General features: G+C 49.4%; 6 protein-coding genes across 6 annotated transcripts; 2 read left to right on the top strand and 4 right to left on the bottom strand.

Moving 5' to 3' along the window:
• Positions 1-1175: 1175 nt before the first annotated feature.
• Aud_005079 (uncharacterized protein) lies at positions 1176-2009 on the top strand (the record flags this gene model as incomplete). Its single annotated transcript, XM_043290013.1, has 2 exons — positions 1176-1371; positions 1801-2009. 2 exons carry the CDS (start codon positions 1176-1178, stop codon positions 2007-2009), a joined length of 405 nt encoding a protein of 134 aa, XP_043145948.1.
• Positions 2010-4134: 2125 nt separating this feature from the next.
• On the bottom strand, positions 4135-5064 carry Aud_005078 (uncharacterized protein; the record flags this gene model as incomplete). The annotated part of the gene is made up of 1 exon (XM_043290012.1): positions 4135-5064. One exon carries the CDS (start codon positions 5062-5064, stop codon positions 4135-4137), a length of 930 nt encoding a protein of 309 aa, XP_043145947.1.
• A 3280-nt stretch (positions 5065-8344) lies between these two features.
• On the bottom strand, positions 8345-10661 carry Aud_005077 (putative pentafunctional AROM polypeptide; the record flags this gene model as incomplete). Its single annotated transcript, XM_043290011.1, has 3 exons — positions 8345-8536; positions 8601-10264; positions 10367-10661. The coding sequence occupies 3 exons, from the start codon at positions 10659-10661 to the stop codon at positions 8345-8347; spliced, it is 2151 nt and encodes a 716-aa protein (XP_043145946.1).
• Positions 10662-10893: 232 nt separating this feature from the next.
• Positions 10894-12864, top strand: Aud_005076 (uncharacterized protein; the record flags this gene model as incomplete). Its single annotated transcript, XM_043290010.1, has 1 exon — positions 10894-12864. One exon carries the CDS (start codon positions 10894-10896, stop codon positions 12862-12864), a length of 1971 nt encoding a protein of 656 aa, XP_043145945.1.
• A 127-nt stretch (positions 12865-12991) lies between these two features.
• Positions 12992-13969, bottom strand: Aud_005075 (sugar phosphate isomerase/epimerase family protein; the record flags this gene model as incomplete). The annotated part of the gene is made up of 1 exon (XM_043290009.1): positions 12992-13969. One exon carries the CDS (start codon positions 13967-13969, stop codon positions 12992-12994), a length of 978 nt encoding a protein of 325 aa, XP_043145944.1.
• A 198-nt stretch (positions 13970-14167) lies between these two features.
• On the bottom strand, positions 14168-15064 carry Aud_005074 (shikimate dehydrogenase family protein; the record flags this gene model as incomplete). Its single annotated transcript, XM_043290008.1, has 1 exon — positions 14168-15064. The coding sequence occupies one exon, from the start codon at positions 15062-15064 to the stop codon at positions 14168-14170; it is 897 nt and encodes a 298-aa protein (XP_043145943.1).
• Between the last annotated feature and the right edge of the window lie 133 nt (positions 15065-15197).

The following is a 15197-nucleotide window of genomic DNA, read 5'->3' as shown; positions in this document are numbered from 1 at the left end:
TATCAGAACGAACACGGCAATATCATTCTAAATGCCCATACTGTCGTTTAGTGTAAATCGCTCGCTCTTTCTCCTTTGTGTTTTCCAATCTCTTAAATCCTCCAACCACTTGGATTTTGCAGAAATGGAGCCTCTTCCTAAGCAGAGTTTCGATAGCAGAGAGTAACTGTTTGTCTCAGCTTGTATGCATGCTCTCTCCTAAGAATACGTTCAAATCCACTGTATGTGGCGGAAGTTGGGCAAACCCAAAGAACATGTAAATAACACACCGAATTTCAGATACAGTTACCTGATATTTCTAATTACCTGATCACTCGTTGTGGGGTCCTCAGCAAAAGCTGTGGTGCCCCCAGAATTCCCTGTGGGTCGGACCTAACCGTATCGGGAATCGAAATCCGCCAAGACCTCCAGCTGTAATTGGGGCTGAAAGGATCATAATGTTTCATTCATAACCACCCGGAGCTGGGGGACTCAAGGGTTTCCTAAGGTTAGAATTCCCATCCAATGACCAAACTCTGCTCTGAGTGCCACTCACTCTAGCTCGATCTCTGTCCCCCAAATGCTTCTACGCGCAACGTAAAATCAAGTAGTCGAGAAGCCCATCTGTCCGCAGAATGCTTGTAACACATACAAGTGGCTAGGCAACTGTTGCAACTTCTCTCCAGTTGAGAGTTGATCTCTGCGATACTATCTGGATCAACATCCCTTTTTCGATCAATACGCCAACTCCTACCCAAGAACTTTACAGCGACGTTGCAGCTATACCATCAATCCTGCAACAGATTGACATACTCAGCTGCGTCTCCTCGACTGAAAATGTACCTACTTTGCGAGGATTGATCAAATTCCTCTTCGAGGCTTCGAGACGACTTTGCGCTTGGGAGAACGCTTTGGGCCTCAACATCATTCCTTCCGCCACTTCGTTCTCTGACCTTCAACCCAGTTCTATCAATATCCCGCAGAAACCCTCCAGGACGATACCGTTCCCCAACGTCTCTATCGCAAACGGAATGACTCATTGCTGGTCTGTCCGAGTCCTCTGTTTATTGGAAATGGACAAAATTCTGTCGAGACCGCCGAATTGTGCAGGAATACTTGTGGGACTGTCAGAGGAAATTAACCCAATTAACATTCGAGCTGAAGGGGACCGCCTGGCCCTTTTGATCTGTTCAAGTATGAGCTACTTGTTTCAAGATGAGATGAAGCTCTTCGGGCCGGCCTCGGCATTATTTCCTGCGCAGATGATCGCATATGCCTGGTTTGAGAGGCACCGAACTTACAATCAAAGTGGCATAGACTTTATGAAGGGGGTCGTCGCCCAATTCGTCCAAAAGGGCTTACTATCTACGCCGCGTCTGGTATATGGCAAAAGTTCAATTTGAGGCATTTGGGCTATTTTACGTGCCCCAAACGTACTACATAATCAAAGATTGTGTTAAAAACCATCACATACGACCATAGGGTGTGGAAAACAGGGCTTCCCATCCGCTCAGCCGTACTTGAGCCACATATTAAACACAGTGAATTCTTATAAAGCCATTCTCCCCTGAAAAAAAAACCCGAAGTTTTTGGTTTAGATGATACTATATGATATATCTTGCTATGGACTTATCTGACAAACCAAAAAAATAGTAATCAGCAACAGCACTGCCAGTGGCAGTGATCCATTCTATTTGCCAATTAATGCCACCGAGTCCACCACAGTGTCGAACTGCAATTGCTTTACACAGGTCTATGGCTACGTGAATGGCAGTACGTCTTGAACTGTATACAGCCAAGCAAATGCTAACACGTTTCTAGGCTCTCAATACGCGGATATTGAGTCTGACGCCAGCTTCACAGAAGCCGACCTGGTGGCATGGAACTCCTGGCTCGCTGGCAATTGCGACACGGCTCCTTACACAAACCTCAACAATAGCGATAGCCGCGCAGTCTGTATCGGAGTGGGCTCTGCAACATCTACTACTACTGCCTCTGCAACCACCACGACATCAGCAGCCCCAACTTAAACCGGGGTTATTGCTCGATGCCAGGAGTTCTACACCGTTGAGTCTGGTGACGACTGCTCGACCATGGGGGCCGAATTCGGCGTCACCCTTACAGAGCTCTATGAGTGGAACCCAAGCAGTACATTTACCCCCTACTACTTGCCTACAATCTAACCTGTAAAATAAACAGTTGGCCCCACCAGTACGAGTCTCTGGCTTGGATTCACATACTGCGTCAAGGGCCCAGCAACAACGACCACAGCAAAATGACTAGTGTCAGCCCAACACAGACCGGAATCGCCGCAAACTACGACGAGTACCACTGTTGTAGCAGGGACTCGTGTGCAGCTATTGAGGACAAGTATGTCATTACCTTGCGCAGCTTTATGAGTGGAATCCGGCTATTGGGTCGAACTGCGAGACCCGGCGTTGGATATGCTGTCTGTGCTGGTGTTTCTTCGTGATTCCCATCTAATTCAAGATAATGCACTTGGGCTGTTGGGCAAGCTATGGAAAGGGGGAAAAAGGAGGATCATTAAACTAGTGAAATAGATTTATCAACAGCTCAAGACAGAAATATTGTCAGATCAAAAGTTGAAAGTAATCTCAGGAGGACGCCTATACTGCGCCTGCCAGTCAGGGCCATTGCGCATAAAAGCAGAGGCCAGTATCTGAGCCCGATCATAGCACACCTTCATCCAGCCCACATCTTCCAGCGTGCACCCCAGCACTGGCTCGAAATTATTCTCTGGTGGCGGTCTGGTAAAAGCCTCTAACTCCTCTTCACTCAGGAACCCGGGCTCCTATTTGCCATAAACCAGAATTACATAGCCAGTCTCATTATAAACATCTAGATCCTCAGGTGGAATGTCCAGAACGGACTACAACGCCTCCTCATCAACCATGATACAGAGTCTATACCGTGCTGTATGCGCCCACTGGGCACGATTAAAGGGAACTCCTTGCTCGGTCTCACGCGCAGTACGCGCCCACTGGTTGAAATAGTCACGCACAATAGATGCAGTCGCGCCATCCAACCGCGTCTTATTGTCTATAACAGTCGGCACGAATGAATCAAGCATATCGAGGCCGTCGTAATACTCAAGTGTGTCTCTAACATGATGGATAAAGCGACGCATAAACTCCTCCCAGTCAGAGTCGCTCTTGTAGGTGCATCTGTAGATGACGAGGCCACATGTCCGGAAGCCGTCATCGAGCATGTTCTTCTAGATTACATCAGCTTCATTATGGTAGAAAGAGAGGGATGGAGTACGTTTAGAGTCGAGATAAGTCCTGGCTGGTTGTGGTGGTGGTGATGATGATAGCGACATAGCAGGGAATTGAGGCTTTTTCTTCTTCACATATGCCTGTAGTGATGGGCGGTGGATATTGGGGATGAGCTGCAGAGTGGAGAATGAGAATATTTTTGACAGGGTCCAGCTGGTGGTGCTTGGTAATTGATATACTGGACTTTTTAGGAGGGTTCTGGTACCCTAAAGGGAGAGTGTCATGTTGATACTCTTGCAATGAGTTTCATAGCTAAGGTGGGGGACGGGAGATGCAGGACCCTGGAACTGGGGCAGGTCGGGAATTCAGAACACAGGCTGTGCTCCACTGTTTTCCTAATTAGTCAGTTGGTGTCCCTAGCTAAGAATGAGTCTTACCCTAATCTCACTCTATGCACAAATTATGCTAATAATGCCATACAAGCGAAAAAACAAAATGAAAGTAAAAGGCAGAACTGGCAGGCTTCACATCTCCGGTTCCAATGTCACATAGGATTCCACCATTTGAGTTTCCACAATTTGAGATCCACGGTTAAGTCTCCACTGTTTAAGTCCACCGTTTAAGCTTCTACCGATTAAGATCTATCGTTTAAGATCCTGTGGTTTAACATTCAAGTGTTCATAATTCCAAGGCTATGATTCTACTGCTTTTTTCCAAGATCGACCAAGATAGCAACGTGGTTCGTACTATTTGGAACCCTAGTCCATTATTTGCAGTATGTGATGAATTACCTAACATACCCTCTACAATAGCGAGAGATACAAGAGGGAGGAGTGACCTCACACAAAGTCCATTAATATATAATATATCTCAATAGCCTGTTTAGCTGAACAAACAACCAAAACGTGCAAGGATATCATTAAAGGGCCCGCCATATTAATATAGGCACGCCTATCGCCAATAGATTAGTGAGCGAGAGGCCGGCAGGCGCAGAATTCTTGCTGCTAGTAGTCGAGCCCGTAGTATTGGCTGCGGTTTCAGCGCCATTCGAGCCCGTAGCAGCGCTAATAGTTGAGCCCGTGCCTGCAGTTCCAGTGCCACTAGAGCGTTCCGTAGCAGACGATGAAAGGGAGGACGATGAAGGCGATGGCTTGGGACACAAGTTGTTATACACAAACTGCTCAGGAGCGTCGCTACAAGCGGCCGCAGACCCCGCGTTAAATGTGCCGTTCGGATAGATCCAGCAAGTGCCCGAGGCATACGGCGAGTTGCTTGGATTATGCGGATTAAAGACGACATAGCTGCAGGAATCGGCCTCTGCACATTGACTCAAGCAGTTCGAGACACCCGTACTAGCAGTACAACCCGTAAAGCAGTCACCAGGCGCCGGGTACCCGCAGACCGAGGCAATAGCAGAGGGAGTCGCGGTGGCGGCGCAGGCGCCAGCAGTGGTGGTTGCGCTCCCGCCAGAGCACACGGGCTGGCTGTAGACGGACAGGCTGGGATTGGCGCAATTCGAACTCCCTTTGCTCGCATCGAAGGTTTCACCCGGGTACAGCCAGCACGTGCCGGTGCCCGTGTAAGGGTTGCCGGCAGCGAAGATAACAAAGTTGCAGGGAGGGTGGGCGTTACAGTAGTCCCAGCAGGAGGCCCTGCTGTCGATGGCGACGGCAAATTCTGGACCAGGTTCCTGGTAGCTGCAGAGACTGGCGATGAGAGAAGATGTACAACTTGGTGCCGCGACAGTAGAGGTAGTGAACGTAGCAGTTATCGCTGAGGATTCAGTGGGGACTGCTAGAGCCCGTGGAACTAATAGGGCGATAGAGACCCAGAAACGAGCGATCTTCATGGTAGCGAGCGTAGGTAGCAAATGACGATATTAGAGAATGTGTTGTAGGGGCAGCAGCTTGCTGCCATGAAGATGGTTGGATTCTCTGCGTGGAATAGGAGCAAGCTCACTAGCTGTGGGCTGACTAACTTTGTAGGATCAGGTGACCATACAACAGAAATGCATCTTGAATCAAGCCAGGGTCTCTCAATATACGGGGCCGCAGCCAGACTTCCCGGCCCATTGTCCAAAAGAAGGAAAGGCTGTGGCTATGCACTCGCTCATGGCGAATCACTCAGGGTTTTTTAATCTCGTCTTTCTTCTAATAGTAGGTACACAATTGCAGAAAAAAAGCTGCGGCGCTTAGCCTGAAATTAATGTGGGAAAAGATACAGTTGTTGTTTGCAGTTCTAATTATTTCTTCTATCTTTGTGTTATTGCCGATGGCTGGCACAGAAATAACTTACGGACGAGCAACACGGCCTTGGAAGCGACCCTGGAAATATATTATTCTGTAGCACGGTAACGGCGCATACTGATGCGGGACTGGTTATAATATTTTCTCCTATCTTTTATTTTGCGTTCTGCCAATCTCATTCCGAAAGGCTACATTTAGGCTTAAAGCAGTCAGTACACGATGGGCACTCTGCCCAGCCATCCATTCATCCTGGTTAGAAAGTTATACGCGCGATGTTGGGAGACGATCCGCGGGGAAAAGGGCGAGACAACTCGCTTTCATGCGCGTGGCCCCGCTTCAGCTGAGCCTCGCCTTTGCGCCATTCGAATTGCTTAAAGACGTTCTACTTCCCTACGCAGCCTTCCTCTCCACTACAAAAATTGGAAGAGCCGGAAACCATCGATTCATCTAGCTTCGGTCTACCCTAAGCATTCTAACACCCTCGCATCCGTTCTGCAATATCTCATATCCAACAGGGCACTGCTTGCTCAGCGGAGCTCTTACCAAGCAATGAGCAGTAAACGATCAGTTAAGAGTCGTTGGAAACAGGTCTTTAAGAGGGATTCCGCGAAGGCAAAGGAGTCAAATAATCTTGCAGAATATAAGCCTACAAATGTGCCTGCAAATTCAGCTGGTATGGGAAACTACCAGACAATCCCCATGACTATTAACGCCTTCTAGGACATGTCTCCTACTCTAACAGTGTTGAAGTGTCGACCTCTACGGCCTCATTGGATAAACAGTCAACCGCAAATCCTTCCACCTTGATCCCTGCTGCTTCCGAGAAGATATGCCTAACAGGGACGAAGAATAAAGAGAATAGGGCTCCAGGAGTGTCTGAAACAGCTGGCGTGGCTGCCCCAAATCCGATCCAAAAGCAAGCCACAGATATAATAGTCACTGAAACCTCTCATACTTCTCTCTGGGACGAAGCATATGACTCTCTAAAACAGGAACGACCTGAGCTTCTGTCCGCATATGAGGATCTTTTGTCCAGAGTGCTCATCAGCGGTATATTTGATTATCATGACGCTGTTCCTCAACAGCGCTGACGCTGCAATATAGCCGAGGCAAATTCCCGATCTGTCCCAAACCAGGAAGGAGACGCCATCGATGTCAGGAATCAAATCCCTCAGCACAATGCCGCTGCGCGTCGAGGGAAACCGAAACTGATAGCGGAACTATGCTTCAAACACATAGAAGGCAAGAAAATCAAATTAACAATTCTAGGCCATGTACTCGATGTCAGGATAGGGTAGGCAATATTGGCGGGTCTGTGGATTTGGCCCAAAACTATATCAAAGATGAAATCAAGGATGTGCCATAGGCATTGATGGCAGGGATCTCACTCATCCCCCCCCTGAAGAACCCGGCCGCTATCGACACCGCTAACAGGGAGGGTCTTAACATATGTCACTTCGCAGATGCACTACCACGTTGAGATGGAATCACTTCTCTTACCCAGCGACTTGGAGCCTGGCTTAAAGTCTGATCTGAGGAAGCGTGTTCTGGGCCTATAGAGACTCATCATTGACTTCCAGGTGCAGAGGGTCTTACGGTTCTATCGTAACCAGACCAAAAATTACTTCAGGAGCGTCATCAACTATGACAACTGGAGCAATCAATTGAAACTCCTCAAGGAGGAAGAGACAATACTGGCGGAGAAGTTTGAAAGAGCCTTGCCCGCTACCGGGGTTCAGCAACTGAAGAAGATGGCCAAGGACGCAGAATGATCGCGCGAGAAGCATCTACAGTAAAGCTGCTAAGAGCGGTGCGCCTGTTCCTCATTTATTTGTCAAAACTAGGGTGCGTCCTGGGAACATCAATCTACGACTCTTACCCTGGACTATGAGACCTTGTCCTCAGCGAAGGCTCTGGCTACGAGTGGCATAGAACAGACGAATGGAGATGCCCCTGGTTCAAGTTTCGCAACCTCAAATCTGAATTATCCGTCCTCAAAACCGGAAGATGCAGCTACAAGTCTGTTAAAGATCGTGTCAAGAGACCCGCACTCAGCTACTGTAACATCGGGGGCCGATCTGGACCAACTTGCGATTATACGCAGTCCATCAGCTACTCAACCTCCGGATCAAGGACTTATTGACCATGTTTAAGCCCATTATAGAATGTGGTCAATTCCTAGAATACCCTTTTGCCTCTAAAGCAGCGATGTGATGCTTAGGTATGAGTGCTGGTGATGTGGGTAAGGACTCTAGGGGCCCTAATGACCCCTGGTGATAATCGCTTACCAGTGGTGATGAGGGCTCCCGGGGAGTGATAAAGCCCAACTTGGCAGCTGACTACAGAAGAAAACAGTGATTTAGCTGCTTTTAATACGCTCTGCGCCCTGAATCTTAAAAAGATGAACTTGATTATTACTGAATCTGCATAAGATTTAATCCTCGCAGCTTCCCCCTCTGAGATCGCACGTGAAATTATATGACTATGGCATCCAAAGAATGCTAAATTGCAAAAATTACTAGAGCAGCAGCTGAGACTTGCAGAGTTATATAGCTTTTCTCCGGGCTGCAGCCATTGCACGTCTGATGCCCTATGCCGACTATCGTAAGAAATCACAACGGCGGAGGATTCTTTATTTGCAGGGAGAGGAGCGCGCCTACCTTCCAGTTAGACAAAACTACTCTAAATAGCAGATAAACAAAATTATATTTCGATTAATCTAATAATTCCTACTGACAATAGCCATAAAGAATAAACAATAAATATTAGTATATGAGTACGGACCGCCATGCAATTGTCAAAGACCGAAGAGAAAAGGGAAGACTGGCGTGCTAGGAATCACAAAACTACTGGAGAAAATCTGCGTTTAGCTATCAATATGGGCTATGAGCGAGCTTTGAGTTGCTGGATAGTCTCTCTCATTACATGGACGGGTGCCGGTCTCCTGGTAAAGAGTTCATACTGCTCGATGCCTTGCTCCAGCAGAACGCTAAACCCATCGACGACAATCCAGCCTCTAGACTTGTATTGTTCCATCTCTCTCAAGGATGCAGTTTTCAGTGGACCGTATGCTACCTGTATCACAACGTTAGTGACTTAGTGTGACAATACGTTAGGACGACGAGGGTAAGTATCATACCTCCATATAAACGCCCCCAGTCTTGCTGCTGAGCCATTTCTCTGGTACTTGAAAAGGCGTTGACTTATTGCCACTTTCCACGTACGGGATGCATGATATGACAATAGTCGGTAGACGAAGCTGAGGCGGCCAACAAGTACCCGTTGACCGGAGTAGCGTAAAAGTTAAGGGGGGTCCAGGTCTACACGCCGACCACTGGGTAAAATAGTCGATCAGCGTTTCCGCGTTGCGAGGGGTCCGGTTGAATATACAAATATTCCGAACACCGAGGTGATAGCAGGCATACACAGCTGCTCGTGCCATACCCCCAGCACCAATAATCAGAGCTGCTGTGCCATCACGGATACCGTTTGCGGGTGAAAGATGTTGATACACGCAATTACGAATGCCGACGTAGTCCGTGTTATAGCCTTTTCGTATGCGTCGCGGACGCTCTCCCGGACGATTGTGCATCTCCATCACCACAGTATTGACTGCATTGATGTTGCTGGCATCCTCACTGACCTCGTCTAGGTACTTTAGTACCTCTGTCTTGTAGGGAAGAGATACTGCAACGCCCCCACAATCATCGGCGTTCAGGAGGGAATTAATGTCAGACAGGCTTCGGATCTCTGTTAAACAATAGACATTAGGGAGTCCACATGCAGAATATGCCATATTGTGCATTTCTGGGGACAAGCTATATGACAACTCCCGGCCGATGAGGTGGAATCTCTTCCGCTGGTAGAGAAAACAGCTTGAAAGGGATAGCTGTGCTTCCTGCAGTGTGGCCCCTTTGTGTCTCATTGACTCATGAACCACAGGTGCCAATACAGGGTTAAGGCAGACTGAAGGACGGCCGGCACAACCAACGTGATGAGCCATGACGCATAGAGGAGATGTTCTGCTGATGTTTTGCAGAAAGCTAACGCAACCCAAATTGTCCTCCAAGGACCGGGACTCTCCTGTTATTCGAATAGCCGCGCATCCGAGCCTATGCGCCCGATTGCACATCGAGATAAACCTGCGATGGTCTTCTTCACTCCATTCCAATGGGGTTTGTTGATGGAACGTGGCGATAACTTTTGTTCGGTTGATGTTTCCAAGTAGTCCCCTAAAATCTTCATCATGGCAGACTAATGAGCAGGTCAAGACGTCTGGTGCCAGGCGAGCAACGAGCCCCAGGACGATGAGATAACCGGAGATCTGTGTCTTTTCCGGTGTCTGTACATCGACAATGAGGGGGGCCCGCGAATGCCTTCGTATAAGAGCCACACTCTTTGCTAGCTTATCAGCAAAGTGGTGGTCCGCTATCTCTGTCGTATCAACAACCAAGCTGACGGCATCTGCTCCATTTTCTAGTGCGTGGTAATTCTGGGATGGTTCTTCCAGCCAAGCTAGTGGCACCTGGAGAGCATATGATGGAGACGCAGAGAACAGTTCAGCCGAATAGCGCAAGCGACCCTGGCACCCAAAGATATGGTTCAGGAACCTGACAAAGGATTTCTCCGTCTCCTTAAGCTTGAGATATGAAGGTCGGGAATTTTCAGCCCCCGGGATGAGATCCTCGAAAAGATTATAGTAGTCAAAATTCGAGCATGATTTGAAAACTCGGTGTCCAGTCCGTAAAACACGGTCAAAAGTCTCGGGACTTGTCACCATGCATTGCCTCAAGGCCTTTTCATCTATTTGGATGTAAATTATTGGATGTCGTAGTGCGAATTCTTTAAATAGGGTTTGTAGCTCGCTGCTAATAATCCATCCGGGCCCAACTATTACACATCCACGACTATAATTTGCCAGCAAATCACGATAGAGGCACAGTTCTGCTTCCAGATAACGTGCTGATCCGTACTGTGTAATATAGGCTTGAGGACAGATATGAAACTCATCTTTAAAGTGGGCAGTAAAGTCAATGAATCGACGACGAAGACCCATAGAAGCCATTATACCCAGGGTTTTCTTCCCAGCACCAGGGAATCCAATTAGAACCAGGGAAGCGTCCGGGTTATAGTGCTGTTCAAATGAGATGGTGCTTTTGGCTGGATGTGCAGCGAGGCCGGTGCCGACTTTGGCGGACATGCCGGCTCAGTCTCAGGCAGTGAAGTTGGCTGAGTTCGGTGTCAATCATCTGTGGCATTAGCACACGAATCCCAACCAGACGGCAGACTTTACGGAGATGTCATGCGTTGATATGGCGGCTAAGACTCTACCCGCTCACGTGACCTAGCCGTCTCCGTGCCATCTGAGGGCCAGTGGCTGAACGAGCAGGTTGGTCAGAATAGCCATATTGTCTTCCAGACTGGACGACGCGATGCCTGACTCTCGCCCATCAAAGCGGCAGCGCATTAGTCGTGCCTGCGACCAGTGTCGGCGCCGGAAATCCAAGTGTGATGGCGCACAGCCGGTTTGCTCCATCTGCCACGCAGCGGGACGCAGTTGTACGTACCATCCGAGTGGCCGACGGCGTGGACTACAGTCTGGCTACGTGGGGGCGCTTCAGGCGATTCTTGGCATTGTCCTTGAGCATGTGCCCAATAGCGAAACCACTGTGAAGGCTATCCTTCGGGACATGACTCCTGGAGACGATTTCCTGGGTAGCGATTTGAGTGAACGTTATATAGCCGTTTGGAGAGGGTCCAAACTATCAAGGGAAACAATGCAAATTCTTGATCCCTCTATGACGAAAATATCTGATGATGAGGAGCTGGTGCCTGAGCTGGAACCTGAGTTGGTGCTGGAGCCAACGAATACGCCCGTGTCTGCGGACCCCATGTGGACGCCATCTAACTTATCCAACCGTCAGGAGCACCCACCACAATCTAAGAGCCTCTCAGTGAACAAAGCCAGCGATATTGCAGCTTGGCCACTACCCGAGAATATAGTCCAAATAGTGGAATACTATTTCTCTCACGTTCACTCGTGGTTCCCTATCCTTGAGCGTCGAGACATTCTCCGGTCAATGCACAGCGACCCTAGCACCCCAGATGACCCAATCTCAGGGCACCGGATAACACTCTGGACAATCATTCTGTATGTTTCAATTGCCAAAGATGGGCCGAATCCAGAACGTTATGCCTGTCGGGCGCAAATTCAATCCTTCCTCCAGTCACGGGTTCTTGAGGATTCAGATACACTCCAGCATAGCCATGTCGAGGCATTGCTTGTTCTTGTGCTGTTAGACATTGGTATTGGAAATCTGTCAAAAGCATGGGTTGAACTTGGACAGGTGGAGAGATTACTGGCCATATTGCCGGTTTCAGCGAGAGAAGCCCGGTATGGCCGCACGCATCGTGGCTGCTGCTTCCTTGATGCTATAGTATCTGCTCTTACGGGGCAGACTCCGGGCCTGTCTGGCGAGATTCAGAACGAAGATGATCCGATTGACGAGAATGGACTGGATGAATGGGATGTGTGGGTTCCGTTTCTTTGGGAACAGAACCGAATGCACGGCCTGGCAAAGAAAGGGCCCCTGCGTGCCCTGAGTGCGTTCAATTTGAGCAGTCAACTCGCTCAGCATCTGGCTCGCGTGCTTCACTTTCAACCGGCCCGAGATAATGCCGACAGGCTTATGGCCGATTTGCAGCACTGGAAGCTCACCCTTGCTAGCCGGTATCCCGTCTCCTCAAGTCATAACCCTGCGTTGTTGACGCTGCATCTGGCCTCGGAGTTTGTGACTTTACGGATCGCCTGCAAGATCCATCCACTCGACTCATCCATGGTAGCCTCCGTGAAGGCGAGTGTGCGATCTACACTTCACCTGCTGAAACTTTATATTGAAATTGCGGGCACAACAAGGACATCCCCCCTACTACGCTGGTTTCTTCACCAACCAGAGTGGGCTTCCCGTTTGGTAGTCATGACCGATGACAATTCTCCACAAGACGAACTGTTAAACCAACTGGCCGAGATGAGGTTGGCGCTTGACTGGACCAGTTCCTCAGGATGCAGCAGCAAGGACAGCGGACCAATTCATTTAGATGACCCGCGCGTCCAGGATGCGGCAGGAGCCGGTTCCCAACAGGTCCGAACGCCCACGAATGACGGCAGAGATATTTTTGAGTCCTCTACTTCCCGTCGCCAAGCCAGGCTAGACGAGATGAATTCAGCGCCTGTTTATACCCCGTGCCAAACGCATGAATCTGATGGGTGTAGATCCTTTGATGCAGTGCTCGAAGAATTAGCAACATCTGTCATGCCTACAGAGTATGCTCTAAACTCTATCGTCGTCGTTGTTCTGTTTCTGACTAATCCTGAACAGGAACGCGCCTTCATTTGCTCATAATCTAGGATTTTGTGCTGGGGACATAGACTCGGAATTTCTGGATTCCCTTCGCTATTTGGATCGCGAGTGACATGGCGAAAGCACTCTAAGACATCCATCCCTTCTCTAGGGGTACAAGTGATGTTAATTACAGTATCAGCTCCCGCTTCAGCCCGTTCCATGCCTGGATGCCTCTTTGTGCGTGTGTTTGGGGGGTGGTGGGGTCTGGATCTGCCATGGTCCTGGAGAAAAGTTCCATTGAAACCCATCCCCTGTAACCAAGGCCCTTCAGGAAGGCTTCAGCTACTTTTACCACAGGGAGATACCCTCCCTTCTCCTCCTCGTACAGAAACAACCTTGCATTGCGACTCCAGCTCATACGCGCGGGTTGACCTTCAACATGGAATGGATGGCCGTTGACTAATGGCGACTCCATTCTTTCGGCATCCACCACCTGTATATAGAAGACCTTCCTCACATCGATCGTTTTTGTGAGGCTCTCAATGGACTTCCTCAAGTCCATGTCGGCATTCGGCGTCTTTCCAGAGGGGCTTGCGGGATCTGCCCAGACCCGGCCGGCAATGTTGAAGGTATCAAGGCAGCATCCGAAATTGGGTCGGTCAACGCGACGGACAATATCCCACATATCCTCCCAGGTTGAGATATAAGTGCCCCAAGCCAGGTTCTCATAGGCAAAGCGGATGACTGGGATCTCCTTCAGCCCCAGGTTGGCGACCTCAACCATATCAGCAACAATCAAGTTTCGATCGCCAGAAATCCCGTCGGATTGAAAGTTCGATGGAATCTGGATGATATCGGTGCCCAGGATCTTCGCAATCCGAAACCAGACTTTCAGTTTTTGCAGTCTCTGCTCATGTTGAGCTCGATCAATCAATCCTTCGTAGAACAGAAAAGGCTGCAACCCGATTACTTCGAGCCCGTACCGGTCGCACATTGTCCGAATTTCGTGAGCCGCTGCAAATAAGGTCTCATTACTGAGAGAGCCTTTTTCCTTGGCTAGATATTCTAAATCCTCATAGAAGATCTCCACGCCTTCGAAACCGGCATGGGCTGCTTGTGAGAGTTTTTCGGAGAGCGGATGAACCCATGCTCTTCCAAGAGACATCGAAGCTATTGCCGGCCTGCAGGACATGGTGCTTTTGCAGGAATGGGAGTTATTATTAGGGAGAGAGGAGTTGGGAATCATCTGAACCATGGCTTCGCCGCCGATACTTCTTTAAACTATTGCCTCTCGACTGGTACTATGTGCTTACCCGCTTATCGGTTGTATCCTTAGCCGTAGGTGCCGTTATAGCAGGCAGTGTTAGAAATTGATGGCTGGGCTTTCCTCCGCTGCTTTGCGAAGAACCGCCCAAGCCTCCTCTGTACGGATCCTCTTACTCTGCTCCTCTCCGCACCACAAGCGGTATTGCTCGTGGATCTGATGCCCAATGACCTCGGTTCCCTCCACTGTCTTCCATCCCCTGGCCTTCCCGGCTCGCAGAATCCGTGTATTTCTAGGCTTGAAGCACATATCCAATAGGACCCCTTTTTCAACTGCAGCCTCAAGGAATGCGTTAAGGACCTGATGGACTTGCAGCTCTTCTGGGGCGGTCGGCTCTGCGTCGGGCACCGTTCCCACAATATAGTAGGCCGCTGCTAAACCCTGCACTTGCTCCACAGACTGCACGTGCACCAATTGAAGGCTTTGCTCGTAATTCTGCTTGGTTTCTTTGAAGAGTGCAGCGGTTTCATCTGCATCTCGGTTCACGATGTAGATAGGACTGCAGCCCAGCCTCTCATGCAGGGTGAAGATCGCTGCGCGGCATGCGCCCCCCGCACCGATCACGACGGCGGGCTTCCCCTTGCCTTCGGTGCTAGCGCTCAGAAGGCACCCCTCAATGCCCCTCCAGTCGGTATTGGTGCCTCTCAGCTGTCCATCTGAGGACCGGTACACGTTGTTGCAAGCGACCAGCTTTGTTGCGTATTCGTCCAGTCCGTCCAGATGGTCCATGATCGTTCGCTTATAGGGCATCGTCACCACGCCTCCGGCAAAGGTAGGCTGGCGGAAAAGGTTGATGGCATGCTCAACTGACGGGCATTCTTGAGCACGGAATTCCCAATCATAGCCCAATGACTTGGCGATATAATTGTGCATAGGCGGGGCTATCGAATGTGTGACGCCGATGCCAACGAGATAAGTGTATGCGCGAGACCCCATGATCTTGACGGAGACAGAGAAGAGACTTGAATCGCCTTTGCTGCTGGAGGAAGTATTGTCCTTTTTGAACGAGAAATCAGATAAAGGAGCATGTCTCTAAGCGCAGGTTTGCTCATCGCTAAATGTCACAGCC

This window comes from Aspergillus udagawae (genome assembly GCF_001078395.1).
Source record: "Aspergillus udagawae IFM 46973 DNA, scaffold_3, whole genome shotgun sequence".
NCBI classification, from domain to species: Eukaryota; Fungi; Ascomycota; class Eurotiomycetes; order Eurotiales; family Aspergillaceae; genus Aspergillus; species Aspergillus udagawae.
Note: the sequence above shows the minus strand (reverse complement) of the source record. Positions and strands in the feature narration are given on the sequence as shown.